The sequence below is a fragment of the Physella acuta genome, unplaced genomic scaffold (assembly GCF_028476545.2).
Source record: "Physella acuta isolate Inbredline_101_S28 unplaced genomic scaffold, ASM2847654v3 ptg001049l, whole genome shotgun sequence".
Taxonomy (NCBI): domain Eukaryota; kingdom Metazoa; phylum Mollusca; class Gastropoda; family Physidae; genus Physella; species Physella acuta.
In genome coordinates, this window is record NW_026732566.1 from 102,610 (window position 1) to 119,226 (window position 16,617).

The 16,617-nt window shown below is 31.8% G+C and overlaps 1 protein-coding gene across 9 annotated transcripts in view; it reads left to right on the forward strand.

The window, feature by feature from the left end:
* The window catches only part of LOC131955027 (helicase with zinc finger domain 2), a 38,204-nt gene that overhangs the window by 8,072 nt on the left and 13,515 nt on the right, over positions 1 to 16,617 (forward strand). For 2 of the 9 annotated variants that reach the window (XM_059318931.1, XM_059318930.1), the window contains exons 4-32: positions 154 to 354; positions 559 to 595; positions 913 to 1,034; positions 4,441 to 4,539; positions 4,981 to 5,026; positions 5,213 to 5,445; positions 5,797 to 5,842; positions 6,184 to 6,306; positions 6,414 to 6,704; positions 6,881 to 7,014; positions 7,125 to 7,211; positions 7,789 to 8,681; positions 8,991 to 9,111; positions 9,528 to 9,734; positions 9,823 to 10,003; positions 10,488 to 10,824; positions 10,964 to 11,174; positions 11,910 to 12,017; positions 12,157 to 12,303; positions 12,436 to 12,558; positions 12,713 to 12,960; positions 13,460 to 13,652; positions 13,821 to 14,095; positions 14,518 to 14,709; positions 14,937 to 15,219; positions 15,336 to 15,545; positions 15,783 to 15,944; positions 16,200 to 16,358; positions 16,443 to 16,530. In XM_059318931.1, the coding sequence (XP_059174914.1) occupies positions 154 to 354; positions 559 to 595; positions 913 to 1,034; positions 4,441 to 4,539; positions 4,981 to 5,026; positions 5,213 to 5,445; positions 5,797 to 5,842; positions 6,184 to 6,306; positions 6,414 to 6,704; positions 6,881 to 7,014; positions 7,125 to 7,211; positions 7,789 to 8,681; positions 8,991 to 9,111; positions 9,528 to 9,734; positions 9,823 to 10,003; positions 10,488 to 10,824; positions 10,964 to 11,174; positions 11,910 to 12,017; positions 12,157 to 12,303; positions 12,436 to 12,558; positions 12,713 to 12,960; positions 13,460 to 13,652; positions 13,821 to 14,095; positions 14,518 to 14,709; positions 14,937 to 15,219; positions 15,336 to 15,545; positions 15,783 to 15,944; positions 16,200 to 16,358; positions 16,443 to 16,530 (5,557 nt within the window). Of the gene's footprint in view, positions 1 to 153; positions 355 to 558; positions 596 to 912; positions 1,035 to 3,705; positions 3,772 to 3,818; positions 4,178 to 4,208; positions 4,293 to 4,440; positions 4,540 to 4,980; positions 5,027 to 5,212; positions 5,446 to 5,796; positions 5,843 to 6,183; positions 6,307 to 6,413; positions 6,705 to 6,880; positions 7,015 to 7,124; positions 7,212 to 7,788; positions 8,682 to 8,990; positions 9,112 to 9,527; positions 9,735 to 9,822; positions 10,004 to 10,487; positions 10,825 to 10,963; positions 11,175 to 11,909; positions 12,018 to 12,156; positions 12,304 to 12,435; positions 12,559 to 12,712; positions 12,961 to 13,459; positions 13,653 to 13,820; positions 14,096 to 14,517; positions 14,710 to 14,936; positions 15,220 to 15,335; positions 15,546 to 15,782; positions 15,945 to 16,199; positions 16,359 to 16,442; positions 16,531 to 16,617 lie in introns of those variants that run through there. The other 7 variants (XM_059318932.1, XM_059318934.1, XM_059318938.1 and 4 more) reach the window with 7 other exon arrangements.

Sequence of the window (16,617 nt, forward strand, 5' to 3'; positions counted from 1 at the left end):
TTTTTTAAATTTTAATTGTACTATGTTTATTACTGTGTTCCTTTTAGTTAAACAGCATTGTGATTCGTTTAGTGTAAAATATATCTGTATTAAGTTACAAATAATGAATTATTTGCATCCTTAATAGTTATAAAGCATTTTGAAATTTTGCAGCCTAATCTTCTAATGCTAATGCAAGATTTGAAGGATGAAGGTAACACGCTGTTTAAAGAATCGAAGTATGTAGATGCATGGGAGTACTACCATCATGCTTTATTTTTAGCGAGTCAGTTGGAAAAAACTTTTTATCACAGTGTGGAAAAAGACTTTTTAGCCACGCTGTATTGTAATGCATCACTTTGCTGTATAAAAACAGTAAGTATATGTCCCTCTTTTAAAAAAACGTTTTATTATAATTTAAATTCAAATAAAGCATTTTAATAATTTCTTTCAAAATGTTGAAGATATTTTACAATAGCAGGCTTCTGATTCTGTATGACCTATTTTAATTACGTTAATTAACCATTTCTTTTTATTTTAAAGTTAATTAATTTTAGCTAATTTCTTTTTTCAAACAAGGACAATTATGTTGATGCTCTAAAAGATGCTGATAAAGGTATGTGTCTAATCATTAACTTTAATTAATTAATTAATGAATAAACACAATTGTAATAGCTACAATTTTTATACGGTATTAGCAATTTATTAATTAACTTTTCTAAAAACTGTGGCTTATCCACAGCAAATATGGTTCCTAACATGTGTGTTACTTTTTTCATACTTCTCATAGCTATAAATTACAGTACTAATACAAATATTTCCACCTAGAACAATTTTGTAGAATAAGTTTTAAAAAAACTCAGTAATTTAAAAAAATTATCATGTCAGTTTAAGATACTTAATACAGCACCTGATTCTGAGTCTCTAATTCAGCTTTGCAGTATCAAGGCTACAATATAAAAGCTATGTACCGTAAAAGTCTAGCCTTAAAAGAATTAGGAAACTACAAAGACGCATTAAAACAGGCCAAGAGAGGAAAAGAAATAGATCCTAAGGTTAGTTTTTGTTGTTTGCTATGTTGTGACTGCTGTAATTCTACCATTATAAACTGTTCTTTGTTGCTCCATACTTTTAGTAACACAATTTATAATTCAAAATTGGTATGATATAATCCAACATTAACCCCTAACCCTTAAGAAAGTAAAATCATCAGGGTCCTAACCCATGCTTTCTCAAGACTTGACTCTACTCTTTTCTCATTCTTTGTTTAAATAGGAAAGCTTATTTAATTTCACCTAGCAATAGTGCATCAAGGTATCTAAATGTCTGTTCTGTCTTGCCTCATTTTAAGCAGGAAAGTACCAACCTTTAAAACAGTTATAAACTAATCTTACTGGTACTTGTTCAAAAATAAAATTATACAACTTCGTTGTAGTATATCAGGACTTAAGTTCAGATATCATGGCAAAGTTTTTAAAATAATAGGAGCACAAATAATGATAAAATAAGGTGCTACTTATATTTTGTAATTAAAATGTTTAAATTTAAAAGGGAAATCACACATTTTTTGCTGTTACAAATAGTAAACAATAGTAAACCTTATGTTGTGTTAATAGAAATTTTATCTAGTTGTGTCAATATACATCTATACAACTAACCATTGTAAATAGTGTATTGAATTATTTGAGTGATGTATAAGAACCACCTAGCCTATCTATATAATATGTAATTTAATTGTGAAGGAAGTTGCCATGTAGATGAGAATCGCTGGAAGTTTAATCTAGAATTATTTGGAACGCAGCAGGAAATCTAATTAATGACCGGACATTATCTTCAGCGTCAAATGATGGTTGGGACCAGAGTGACTGAACATTATTTGAGACCCTTACCAAAGAACGACGGGAACCTGGAGTGGTTGGGTATATGGAGCACAGAGTGAGCTTGACTTGTGATCATTTGATAAGTAGTGGGTAGACAAGGCCTATATATTGGGCCAGGAACCAAACTATGGGCAATCTCCGTGGGGCAAGGTCAAGAACAATGGTTACTACATTCACAGAGACAGTCCCTACATTATAGTCTACGCAGGCAACTCTCTAAGAATCGCTGTAGACCGTTGAGGAAGTAATAAAGCAATTAGGAACCATCCTTGAGACTTGACTTCATTTGGTAGAATGGGCTACATTGTGAAAATGTCCAAAGGGCCCAAAGTCAAAGAACAAGGCAATTTTTTGTTCAAAAATCATTTTATTCATGCACTTTGATTGTGGTTTTATAAAAAAATCAAAAAGGAAGCTCTACATCTGTGATTGTTCTACATTCACTAACCTACACAATTGCATAGAAAAATATAAAACAAAACCACTACATGAACTCAGAGGCGCCCCCTAAGGACAGGCAATTACCCAATTGGTCAGAGAGGGGAAATTTGGTAATTGAAAAACATAATTTAAAACGATGGTATATCTTGTACTAGATCTAGTATTACCATGGGAATTGAGATTCCCATGGACGGTAATACTCTGGTTAAGTAATTAAGTAGGCTACATAGGATTTATTAATTCTTATACTATTACTATTAAAGAATTAGGCCTAGGCCTATACTTTATTTTTTTATAGGCCTATTACTTTTACTTATTAGCCTACAGTTTAATTTAAATAATTTTATTTTTAGTTATTCAATAAATAATACATTAATATTAAAGTTACTTAATAACTTAGGCCTATACAAATTATTTTATCATTTTAGGCCTATAAATAAAGTATTTGTAATATTTTATACATTTACATTATACTATACATAGACTAGGCCCCAGATCTATATATACATTTACTATAGGCTATAGGGCCTAATAATAATTTAATATAATATTATAATTATAATAAATAGGCCTAAATTAGTAAATAGGGCCTACTACTAATAATAAATATTTAATTATTTTTAAAATTTTTAACATAGTCGTTAAATGTGTTTATTCAATAATTTCGCGTCATATGGTTCCTTTTTGCAATTTATGATAACAAAAGTGAAATTGATTTCCCCCCTAACCTCTTAATAATTTGTAACAAAAGTTACTGACAAACACCCACAATAATTCATGAATCTAAAATCTAATCTAAGATTTGTTTACGTTTTCCACTAATTTGCAATGAATGGCCAGATAAAAAATTCGCTTTTAAAGCTAAATCAAATATAAATACAGTGCAAGTATTTATCAAAACGTAATAAATTAAAGTGAAAAACGTTTTTCAACTTTGATGGATCTAGATTCAAGGTTTTATGATATATCTATTTTAAAATGTTCTCTGTCCGCTGTTTCTTGATTGTGATAAGAGGTTCTTATTGTATTGTTTTTATTATGTTGATCAATAGTTAAAACTTGGCATGCTATTATATTATTATCACATAATTAGAACCCTGTTTTGTGTTAAATATTCCTTGACATTTTTCACAGGGAAGATAAGCTTGAACCCCTAAGTTCCTAAGTACTAGCATGTTATGACTCTAAAATCGGCTTTTGGTGCTAATCAAATGCTACCATATTTAATTTAAGTTGGTAACAAACAAGTTTTAAACGACCACATTGGTCTATTATGTTTAATATTATTCATATGTAAAAATGGAAAAAAAAATTGCAACGCTAAAATGTAAATATTTTGTATTAAATATAATTTGATTTATTTGCCCAATATGGCAACTCTGTACTGCAAACTGGGAATTCCCCAACAGAATGTTTGGTGTTTTTTTTCCCGGTAGGAATGACTGATAATCCTGATTTCATCGTAGGAATGGTATTTACATTATTTGTTGAATAGTATTTCGAAAATAAATGTATAACAAAAGTAACTTATTTGATGATAGGTTATTTCCTTGAATACAACTCTGACTATTTTAATGCAGTTTTTAGATAGTGAAAGTTTTTGGTTGGCACACGTCCATGTAACGACTGTAATGTTAGTTTTAGTTTCTAGGAAAGATAAAAAAAAACAAAACAAAAAATTAGTGGAATGTTAGGTTATAGTTATATGCTTATGTCAGCAGTGATTTTTAAATACTTTTATTAGGTAACTTGCTCTTGATTGCACATAATCATAATAAATAGTAATATGATGGATAATGGGAATTTATTATAGTATAATTATTTATTAATTAGCTTAAAGTAAAGGGCCTATTTTTGTGATATTAGCTTCAAGTTAGGTATTATTAATTATATATCAGTAAACATAGCTTGAACTAGCACAAAAACTTCAATATTTCATAATTTAAAATAATTAGCTTAGATTTAATTATCAGGTTTTCTGTTCTTGTGTGGGTAATAATTAATTTTCAGCTGTCTTTGACACATTTAGAGCGCTGAATTTTATGTTTATATAAACTACTGTAATTTTAAAGAATAGTCTCACTAGCCATCATGTTTTAGTTCAGGAAATGACCATAGATGTTTCGTTTTTCTTTTGAAGAACAACTTTGATGACTTGGTGCAGGAGCTAGAAAATTTAGTTGGTAAAGAAAAGGAAATAAATACAGATTGGTTAAAGGGACCTGTGGAAACTGAAAAGGTTAGAAGTCATTATGATCATAGATACAATAGTACATTTTAATACACAGAACATAATACCTAATGGTTAACATACACATTTCAAGGAAATAAGGTAATATATATGTTACTACTATTATTAAAGATCTTAATGTGTTAATAGATTACATAACAGAGAAATTGTATTCCAACCGGTTTCATTTTAATTGCCATACAGCACAAACTTTAGCCATAAGTTGCCTTTTAATTTAGGAACAGAAAATATAAGTATATGGTTTTGAGATTTTATATTATTCAGGCTCTTATTGGCAGCTTTTCAGTTTTGTTTAGCTAAGGCGTATAGAGCCAACTAATAATAAAGAATCACTGCATAGATTATGTGGTTATGAAAAAAACTAAAATGGTGAGGAAATTAGGGCATATTTAAACTTATTTCTCAAAGGATGCACTTTTTTTTTTTCAGAAAAAAGGTGCAGAAAAGAAGAAAATGCCTTCAAAGAAAAAGAAAGGTCAGATATTCTAAATTTTATTTATAGTTCTTGATAGCCAAATGTTGAAATAAAATTTGAAAAAAAAAAAAAACCCACTTTTATTCACTGCAGTATTTTAATACATTTTAGTATTGTATCATTAGTTCTTTAATTTCAAATTTAAATCAAGAAAATATAAAAATGTTCTTATATCTAAAATGACAGGCAATGGATTGGGTAATGTAGGCCAAGATAGTAAATCACAATCAGGTTCCAAAGCTCAGAACAAAGGCAGTAATTCTGATAGAGATTCTGATTCCACTTTAAGTGACGATGATGCCCAATTTGCTGCTAAGATGCAGAGTGTTAAGAGCCAACCCAAACTTAATTCAGCTCCAGTGAATGCCCCGTTGGTAGGAAATATCAAGACAGAACCTGTGAAAAATACAAAACCAGTGGTAATTACTTAAAAATAAATAAATTCTGGAATTAGTTTTATTTTATTTATTGTACATGAACAGATCTTTTAAGAGTGATAATTTTATAATTTTAAAATGTTTAACATGGTCATCAGTGGTTGTCAGTCAATTAGCTGTAGTACACATTATGTTGTTAAAGTAAATTTGTAATATTTCCTTTCACTTACTTTTCCAAATAACAAATAATCCTGGAAGTTCATGCTAAATATTCTGTATATCTGTCATCATATATATTACAAAAAAAAAGATCCTAATGTGATTTAATATATACATGCACAAGATTGATGTTCTTAGCATTACTTATTCCAAGTGTAATTTTGTATTTTGTAGCAGCAAAAAACTTCAAAAGTAACCAGTTCAGATGGATTTACTACAGGTAAGACTTATTTGTTACTTTCTTAATATAATTAACCAAATACAAGTTTAACATCAGATGTACTTTATCTTCAACTTATTTCTATTGATCTAAATAAATGGTATCATAAAACTTTATAAAAACATTAATTAAAAAAACCCCCAGAAGAATGGTTTTGCAACCTTGTACCATTATTATATTAACTTCACCCTTAGTGTTTTTTTTTTACCATTAATTATTTTTAAACCAGGTGAAAGCATTTTTGAACCTGTGAATTCTTTACAATTTATTTTTGCTGTAAAAAATTGTGTTAATAAAAAACAATTTTGCATACTTTAACCAACCCCCCTACTTTATTTTAGGAAAAACTAAAGGTAGCCAACAGCAGAAACAGCCAGCTGTACAGATTGTCTGGCCATTAGAAAATTATGATTTTCAGTTAGCGTGTAAAAATTGTTTCATTAAAGAAGGGGAAGGAATAAAAGGTAAGGTGTGAAATAATATATTGTTTAAGAATAATAAAATGTGAAAAAATTCATATTCAAATAATTGTTTGTCAGAGTACTAAATATTTTTTCCATTTTTATTGTAGGATATAGATATAAAGCGGATTATTCCCATAATTGTAGTCATGATTTATTACTGGTGAGAACGAAGAACAGCCCAAGCTTAAACTGGTTAAAAATTCGACCACGTGATACCAAACAAGTTATTTCAATGTATTTTCTATGCAATCAGTTCAAGATTAATGAACCATGTAGATTAGGGGAAGCTAATTGTACATTTGCTCATAGTCAAGCTGAAATCAATCTTTGGACCATGGATCGTGATAGGACATTTAATATTCAGAATTTTATTAGAGATGCAGCTAAAGATGGAATTTGTAAGTATCTTACTCTTAATCTGAATCAGTAATGTCAACTTAAATTGATTCAAATTGCTTTCCTTTCTAAGGGAAAGCTTCATTTAAAAACTGAAGCTGTGGTTATTAGCTACATGTTTTGAAAAAAAAATAACCAAAGAATAAAAGTAGTCTAAAAGTACAAGATACTTTTACAGATTCTTCTGAAGTCTTAGAAGCGCGAGGTATCACACCTAAAACGAGTATTAGTGAACAATACATTCCTGGTTTACAGAGTGTCATTGGTAATAAACGTCAGGGTACACCTCCAGTGCAGTCTCCCCCACCACAGGTAGTTGAAATAAATTCATATTTACCTACTAATACATAAATTAAAAAAAATTATAATCCTTTAAAAAACAATTTTTATAAATGTGGAATCATTTCTTAATTTTTCCACAGAATGTTTATGATTTATCATCTCAAAGACATGTTACACCCCAAGGTGCTAATTTTGCTAGTAATGCTGGTCTCTCAAGCTTTTCCGCGGTCAGTCAATGTTTCTTTATTAAATCCTATGTTGTCTCAATAAAACAGTGATAACATAAAAAAATACTTATCATAATCTATCTTCATCATCATCATCTGTTCCCGTTTGTGCTCAAAACATATCGAGATGATGATTTTGAGTTCATCTGTTTCAGAGACCTTGGTATATAAAGGGATAGTGTGGTCAGCACTACGCCTTTATTTTTCCTAATGTGAGTTAGGTACCCATCATAGCTGGGTAGACTAAAGTACGTTCTTCTGACTTGAACCCAAGACTCTCGGGTTATCAGTCTAGCTATCCACCGCTAGACCACACTTTGATATTAAGTAAAACCAAGAAAAAAAGATGCTTAAATTAGTTATATACATCAAACAATTTTTTAAAATCATAGAAAATACAATGAAATTTAAAAAAAAACAGAAAGATATTTTACTAAGGATTAACTTAAATGATTATTTTTCTTTTATCATTATCATTTCTATTTTAAAAAAAGACACTTCACTTTCAAATTTTAGTATTATCTCATCCTAAGTTAAAATAGCCTTTTTTGAGCTTGTAAAATACATATTTCCGCAGACCTCAGCAGCAGCTAGACCAGGTTTACTGCCCAACCAAGGAGCCTACACTTCACCACCTGCACAGTTTCTCCCTCCTAGACCTTTCCAAGCTTTCCCTACCTTTACTCAGGCTATTCCCAGACATCCAACCGTTGTCACCAGACCCCCCGCACCTCTCAGACCATCCCAGCCAGCGTTTAGTTCTGCCATGCCTAATTTAAGCCAACCGCCTCCTAATATAGGCAAGATAAAAAACCCTCTGCCGCAGTTTAAATTTAAACTTTGTTGCCCGCAGTGTTTGATATTTTCTGGCAAGCCGTGGTATTACAGTTTAAACCAGTCTACCCATGACTGCTCGCAAAACATGCTAGCATTTTACGTTCAGGATACCATGGGGCAAAACTATTGGGTCCAAGTACGAGAAAGATCTACACATAGAACTTTTAAAGGCTTTTATGTTTTATGTCACAGTGTGCGTTTGGGTAATCTTGAACTGTGTAAATTTAGAAATAATTGTAGCTTTGCCCATAACAGTATCGAACAAAAATTGTGGAAATGTGAACAAGAAGGGGAGTTTGACATTGGCGAGTTTATTCTACAAAATAAGCAGGGTTATTCACCTGGAACTTCTAACACTGAACTGTATATTCGGCATATATTAGAGAAATTTGGAGGCTATTTTAGATTTATTTGCCGAGACTGTTTCTTTGCTCCTCATCCAATGATCAGCAGTGAAGGGGACTTTAACTCATGCTCTGGGACAGCTAGTCATTCATGGAGTAAATCAAGGATTTTAGCTCATGTCAAGAACACATCATTTACACCAATAGATCAACCGAAGTTTATGCATGACTCCGCATTTTATCTGATGTGCAACCACATGCAGTTTTGCCAATATTGGCTAAAAAATAGGTAATTGTAGTAAATATTAACTGTAGTAAAACGCATTTTATTTTGTCATTAGGTTGTACAAAAAGTGTGTAGACTCCATTTAACCTATGTCTTCTTTATTGTGCCTGATGTTGGTTGTGCATAATAACCCTAAAATCTTTCAGATGTATTTAAATATTTACTATTACTTCTATAGTGCTGTTCTAAAAGTAGTAAATTGAGTTTTATGGTTATTGATGCTCTATTAAATTTAACCTTAAGGTTATAAATGTAGAATTTTATGCACTCCAAAACAATTATACTGAGAAACTAAACTTTGTTTTGGTACAGCTGCAAGTATGCCCATAGTTTGGTTGAGAAAGCTGTGTGGATGATGGAGAGAGACACTAAAGCCTCCCGTGAAGAATTGGTGGCCATGAGTGCCAAGCTATTCCAGACTTTACCAGCCCAGGTGAGGCTTTTAATGCAGTGTCGTACAAGGTTTTGTTAAAGACTTGTCAGTGACAAAACTGTCCATAGAAACAAGTCAACGGTCAATGCTGGATCAGAATATATCTTGTCTAAAGATACATATGTGTGCTAGGAACTTGAGCATATAACTTTTAAACAGAAGATTGCACATGTTATTAAGGAAAGAGAAAGCAGGCATTTTTTACTTTTAAAAACATGAAAAATTGTAGTAAAACCTGAGATTTGCTCTACATAAGCAACACAAAATTAGCAAAATAAATGTCAAACATATTTTTAATGCAGTTTTTGCTGCCCAATATTGTAAATTATGTTAATAATGAAAGATACTGAGATCAGTGTTAGTTATAATTTTATGCACTCAAAAAATAATTTGAAAATTTTTCTTTTCCAATGTAGCCAACTGCTGCTCCTTCATCTAATTCTAATCCATGGGGTTACAAGGGACCACCTCGAACTATAGTACCTATTGTAGAAATAGCAGAAAGCCCGTCTCAGACCTCAGTTAATTTAGCTGAGTTCTGTAGAACATGCTGGGGCAAGGGTCAGAAGTCACAGGAAGATGGAAAGAAAGACAAATGTGTACGGGGTCATAACAACTTTAAGGTTGGTTTCATCATCTCTATTGTATTATTTATTTTTGATATATGAGCTGTTGATTGTGTACATTAAAAATTCTTTTTTTCTTCTACAGGTGAACAGTGTATTTTTGTCAATGCCTGCTGGTAAAGAAATTCGAAGTTTGCCTCCTGATCTGCCTCTTGGAATGAAACTTGTTTTATGTGAATTTCATCCCAAATGCACTCGTAGAGTATGCAAACATCCACATGGACAAGATGAGCTGGATGTTTGGACGTACATGATGAAAAATAGGAGTAAGTTTGTAGTTGAAACTTACATATTAATAGATGGTAAATATGAATAGTTTCTTTACCCAAATGTCCCGAGTTCTGATCCTTGGGCAGATGTGGCTTGTCAGCTGAGGACAGCAACATATATAGACAATCATTAACTGAGACTTTGAAAGCATATCTAGTAAGAAAAGCAGGCTGAATTCAGTCAACAGGGCATATATGGCGCAAAACCTGTTGATACATAGCACTTAATTGTATTACAATTAAGAACAAAAAGAACTTGAATGCTTCTGTGGTACTCATGTTAACATTGTCAATAACTTATGTTGAGTCAACACATTTTTTTAGATCTCTAAACTTGTTAGTAAGAACACTTTTTAATGAAACAAATGGAAAGGGGTACAATATTCTTTGTGCCATTTACTCTAGCTTTAACCTTAGCAATTAATTTGTTGTAGTGTCACCTACTGTCACTAAGTGTCTACCCGTACTTTGTTTATTTCAGTCAAATCTCTAAGGGAGGTGTGTGACATATGTAAAGAAATGCAGAAAAGTCGGACAACTAAAATAAACATGGGAGAATCTGTTGTTAATGTAATGCCTGAGAACGCAGCCAGACCAGTCGTGACTAAGCAAGTGAATCAGATCATCGCGCCAGGAGACCTGGTCATCAATGAACATTACTGCCACTACTGCGGAATCAGTTGCAACAGTAGTCGCCACTGGGATGAGCACTGTATGAGTGAAGTGCATATCAACAATGTCAATTCTGATAAGGAGCATCAATGGAACTACAGACAACCACCATGGGCCCAGGGAAATAATTTAGCTCTATGTGCCAAGTAAGCTTATGATCCTTACATTTATTAATATGGAAACCATAATAGATTAATTGAAAATTACTTCTGTATTGTTACTGTATGTTGTTTCAGTCAAAAGTATTTTTCCACCCCAGATTATTGTGCTATGTTTTTTCCCCAGACATCTGCATAATGAGTCTTGTCAGTACTCACATGTACCTGACATGTACAACCTGTGTAAATATGCACACAGTCAGGAGGAACTGGATGAGTGGAGGGAGAGATATGAGTGGAGACAAATGAAAAGAGTAGTTGCTAAAGAACGTCACATGTTTTCATACACAGAGTCATTACTGGAAGAATTTTATAGTGAAAATAACAGTATCAGAGTAGTAAGTAGACTTAATTTTATTTAAACAACTTTTAAAGTCAACACATCTGAAAATGATATATTCTCTTAAATATGGTCTATGTCATTCCATAAGGTTTTGCTTTCTTAAATGATTTTTTTTCCTTGTCAGATTTATCTTACCCATTTGATTATTCCAAAGGGTTTTTAGCTAATTATTCATTGATTTGTATAAGCTGTATTCTACCCACTCACAGTTAAACTTTTTGTCTAGTTTTGTCCAGCATTTTATTTTTTAAAAACATATTTTTTAGTTACTTGGTAATCAGTATTAGTTGTATGTATCAAGCTATAAAAATCTATAGCAGTAAGTATAAGTAAAAATAACCCTCCAAGTTTGATAAGAATGACAGTAAGAGAGAAAAGACTTTATAAAATCCTTTAAAAACATATATGAACTTGTACAGACATTGACCAGAAGGCTCAGGATAAACTATTATATTATTACTATAGCAAATAGCTAGCAAAAATACTTAAAAGAACTTAATATACTCCTTAAATTTAAAATAAAACAAAAAAACAACACATTTCTATTAAAGCAGTTCACACGAATGAAGCCTACCAAAAGTAATTTAAAGTAAAAAAAAAAAAGAGATAGCAACAAAGAAATCTTTATGAAAATATGATTAACTTCTGTTTATTTTGTGCAATTTTGTATTCTGGAATGTTCACTATTTTTTGTAAAAAAATGTAACTATGCAGTGATTTCTTTGCACAGATATGTGAAAATTTGCCTGATGTTCGAGTTGTCTGTGATGATGATCTGGTCCTGTATAAAAATGAAAAGAATGCCATCTTCACATGGATTTTCAAAGTATACACAAGGGTAAACAGAAAGAATTTCAGCTATTTTTTTTTCAGATTTCAGGACTCTTTACTTTACATATCAACTTTAAAAAGGAAATATTTAATTACTTTTTTCAGTTAGTAAGTTTTTTAATTTTTTAAAAACTGATTTCTTACAGAAAGCGTTAGAGAAAGTGGCTCTACTACACAACAGGGATCGCCTTCATTTTACACTTCAAGGTAGTGACAACTCACACCACCAGGTGGCTTCAGGTGATTCATTTATTGCAGCTGATGGAGGAGGAAATCAGTATTATAAAGTCAATGTAAGTCAGTTTAAACTTAATGATAAATGGTTTTTACTTTTGTATCCTGTACAACATTTATAAGTAAAACTCTAGTTTACTGTCAAACTTTTTACTGTATAACTAAAATAATTGCATTTTAATTGCATGCAGGTAAACTTCACTGCTGGAATGTTTGGTTCTTTTAGCCAATGGGTGATTTTTGATTTTGGAGTTCGTCCTGTGTTAGTTAGAAAACTGGCAATAGAAATAGGAGACCACTTGAAGCATGAAAAAGTAAGATTTTTTTTTGTTACTACTCTGACATTATTTTATTATTTATGTAATGAGTAAACTTTGTCCATCTAGATATTTCTTAAAATGAATAGGGATTTTTCAGTACTTGTTTAATACTAGGCCAGGAAATAAAATATCTATATTTTTGTATCAGGTGCGTGAACTGCGTGAAAATTTGGCATTTGATCGCTGGACCAGCTTAAATCGAGAGATAGTTCGAGCCAATGAGGAGGTAGTTGACAAGTTTACTGAACAGCTGCTACAGAAATACAAAGAGCCTGTGTCCTCTGAGGATGTTGTAACACAAGACAGCTTAGCCGATCTCAACCAGCACAATTATGTTCATAAAATGCACAAGTTATTAGAACTGGAAGAAATCACTAGACACAGGATTATTGCAGGGTAATTATGTTAACCACACTAGCAAAAAGTTGCAGATATAAAAAAAAAACAAAAAACAAAGGTTTTTAAGGAAAAATGTATGCAGTGTACAGATTTAAAAAAAAAAAATATTGTCTTGCTAGTGAAAACACACTGTTGGTTTGAATAATTCTTTCTATTAAAATATACAAATTATTTTTTAATATACAAATAATTTTTTAATACAAAGTTTCTCAACCCATTGACCTAACACAAAAGTTATTAGAGGTATTTCAGGATTGGTAAAATTTAAATGTAACAATTTTAAAAGCAAGTAACTATGTTGTGAGTAACTAAAACTAAACCTCTATTTCAAGTATATTCAAATTAAATTGATATTCTATGGAAAATAAACCCTATTAAAAAAGTATATAAAATAGTCATGATTGCACGGTTGAAAAACTCTGTTCTAATATAAAAAAAAAATTATGAGAAAAGTCACAGTTGCAAAATTTGTTAGACATCTTAACTGTCTCACCAGCTACAACATGATTTCTGAAGTGACAGCATCTCAAACTTTGGAAGAGTTTGAAGTTTTCATCATTGCAAAGAATGGAGATTTATTCATCAAGCTGAACTTAGCTGAGAACCTTTCTGAAGACACACTTGCTGGGAAGCTTGTCTTGACCAGTGTAAGAACAGTCTTGTTGGCCCCTGTGGGATCAAAGTCTAAGGTAGGCTGAAACACATCTGAAGAGAAAGCTTATACTGTATTTTGTTTTATTTTGACTAATGCTATGTACACAATGTTTTTGTCAAATTTAATCTATAGTTTAAATTTAGAAAATTTCATATTTTTTTCTTAGGTTTAAAATCAAGGTATTCCATTCTATTTTTCTTAGGTTTATGAGGCCAATATAGTTGGCCAGAACAACTATGGTTATGATGGACGTGGAAAAGAGCACATTTATTTAGTTGTATCTGCCACAGTTATCTCAGCCTTACAGCTGGCACCAGGAAAGAAAACAACATTGGAGCTTCAGTTCCAGATGGACCGGACTTTCTTCTGCAGGATGCACTACGCGCTTGACAATCTTCAGACAACTGATGTTGTCTTCCCTGATGTTGTCAAATTTAAACCAGACATCAATCAGATGAATGCCTCATTTAAAATCAAGTAAAATTATTAACATTTGACTAATAATATTTACTTTATCAGTGTTGACATTTTTCAATAAATGTATTCCTATTGTCATTTATTAAAGGAGCAGCACTGATATCATTTTTTGTAATATAGATTATAGAAACTCAGACAGAGTAGTTACTCAATGTTTAAATGCACTATTTATCAAGAGATTGTATGATTTACAATTAAAAGAGTTGCATTTAGTCTTAGCATGTTGTTTGTTGCCAACTGCTGCACTGAATACTTCATTGAAAAAAAGAAGTATTACAGTAATAAACACTAAGATGCTGTTATTTTAAAAGAATATTATTTTAGAGGGAGATTGTCTTTTTCTTTTTTATTCCCTTAACTACAATTCTGTTTAATAAATGACACATTAAAACATGTTTATAAACTAATCTACTCTGATCTAGATCCAGTGTTTTGAATGAGGATCAGCTGACTGCTGTCAGGCACATTGTTGTTCCAAGAGATGGCTACACTCCTCCTTTTATAATGTATGGGCCTTTTGGCACAGGGAAGACAGAAACTCTTGCTCAAGCAACAATGACATTGCTGAGAGAACGAGCCAATGCAAGAATTCTTATTTGCACTCAGACTAATAGGTACCGTTGTGATTCTGCAGTTATTTAGTTTGGATTGTTTTGGTTGATAGTTTTAAAAATCTATAGTCAATTTACTTTACTGTACAAATAGTATAATCAGTGAAAAAAGTGGTGAACTACCCAGTCAAATACTTTACCCGTCTCATGTAACATTGAATGTTTAAATTTCACAGTTACACTCATTGATTTTAAGAAATTTAAGTTTCTTTGTTGATGTATGTTTTCAGTGCTGCAGACCTTTACATCACCAAACATTTGGATATGTTCATCAAAAAAAGTATCAAGACATGGAGAATCTTGCGCTTGTATGCTCAAGAAAGAAAAAGAGACAGTGTACCACCAGAAGTTCTGCCGTATTGTCACCTCTCCAATGATAGTTTCTCCATTCCAAGCAAAGAATACTTCCAAAGTTGTCAGCTAGTGATAACAACAGTAGAGACCTCAATACAACTCTCTATGTTAGGACTGCACAATCAGTTTACTCATATCTTTGTTGATGAAGCTGGACAGGTGAATACATGAATTTTTCACCTTAGTAAAATTATTCTAAAATATCTAAGCAGGTCTATGTTTGTTACCTTAAAAATCTGCAGCAATTGATGAAATAAAAATCTTTTATTTGCCAGGCTCTGGAGTGTGAAATCCTAATTCCCTTAAGCCTAGCATCCAACAAGACATGTGTGGTGTTGACTGGTGATCACCAACAAATTGGTCCTACTGTTTACTCACCAGAGGCCAAACGACAAAAGTTTGACATCTCCATCCTTGTCAGGCTATTCAATTACTATGATTTTATTGCCAATTGTGGAATTTCACAAATGTCAGAGAAATCACAGGTTAGCTTCTTTTTAAATAACTATTTAACTCTTTTACCAAATACTTTTTCAATAAAAAACTTCCCCACCCTCCCCCCAAAAGATTACTTGTGACAAATGTTGAACATTGGAAAATGTTTTCAAAATTTATTTTATTGCTAGAGTATGTACTTAATCTGTCCTATGGACTTAAAGGTTGGAAATAGAACTTCCTATAACTTCCTGCAGTAATTTTGATTCTCTTCTTTATTAACTCAGCATTCTCCACTGAACATATTTTTGAGCATTAACTACCGCACCAAGCCTGAGATTCTACGCTTCATATCAAGTGTATTTTATGGAGGACCTGATAACTTGAAGGCCTATGGCCAGGTTCCATCTGTCATGGGCATAACACCACTCATGTTTTATGCTGTGCAGGTAGGATAGTTCTTATTAATTTTATATTCAACTAAAATTGCATATGTATTAGTTTTTAGCATTAACTTTTATATTGGGTTCTTATCATACTAATAAGACTTGCCATATTGGGAACTATTTTTTATCAGCTGTTAAAAGATTGTCATCTTTTGTCCTGTTACTTAAATCATTAATAATGACCTTTGATAGTTTAATTGTTTGTGAAGATTGGTGCAGGTGAACAGAACATTAACTTCAGTTTTAATATTTTAACAGGGAACTGAGACCCAGAATACAGACAGTACTTCATATCTAAATCATGCTGAAGCACAGGAAGTTGTTGAGAGAGTAAGAGATCTGTTGGACAATTGGCCAGAGCAATGGGGTAAAAGAGAAGCCAAAAAAGTGGCTGTAATTGCAACATATTCTGATCAGGTTGGTAGGCTCTATATCGGCATTACAAGCTTATTATGATTTTTTTGGAGAAATATGTCCTGATATTTTACTTCTTCTCTTCAGATTAAGCACATTCGTAAGATGCTAAGAACTGATAGAACAAGACCTTATTTAGCAAGTGTTGATGTTGGTCCTATGCAAAGTTTTCAAGGTAAGATTCTTTTCAACATTCATTTTTAAATATAATTGAAATACAAGTTCTCTCGTATTCTCAAATATAAATCTGTATTTGTCAAGA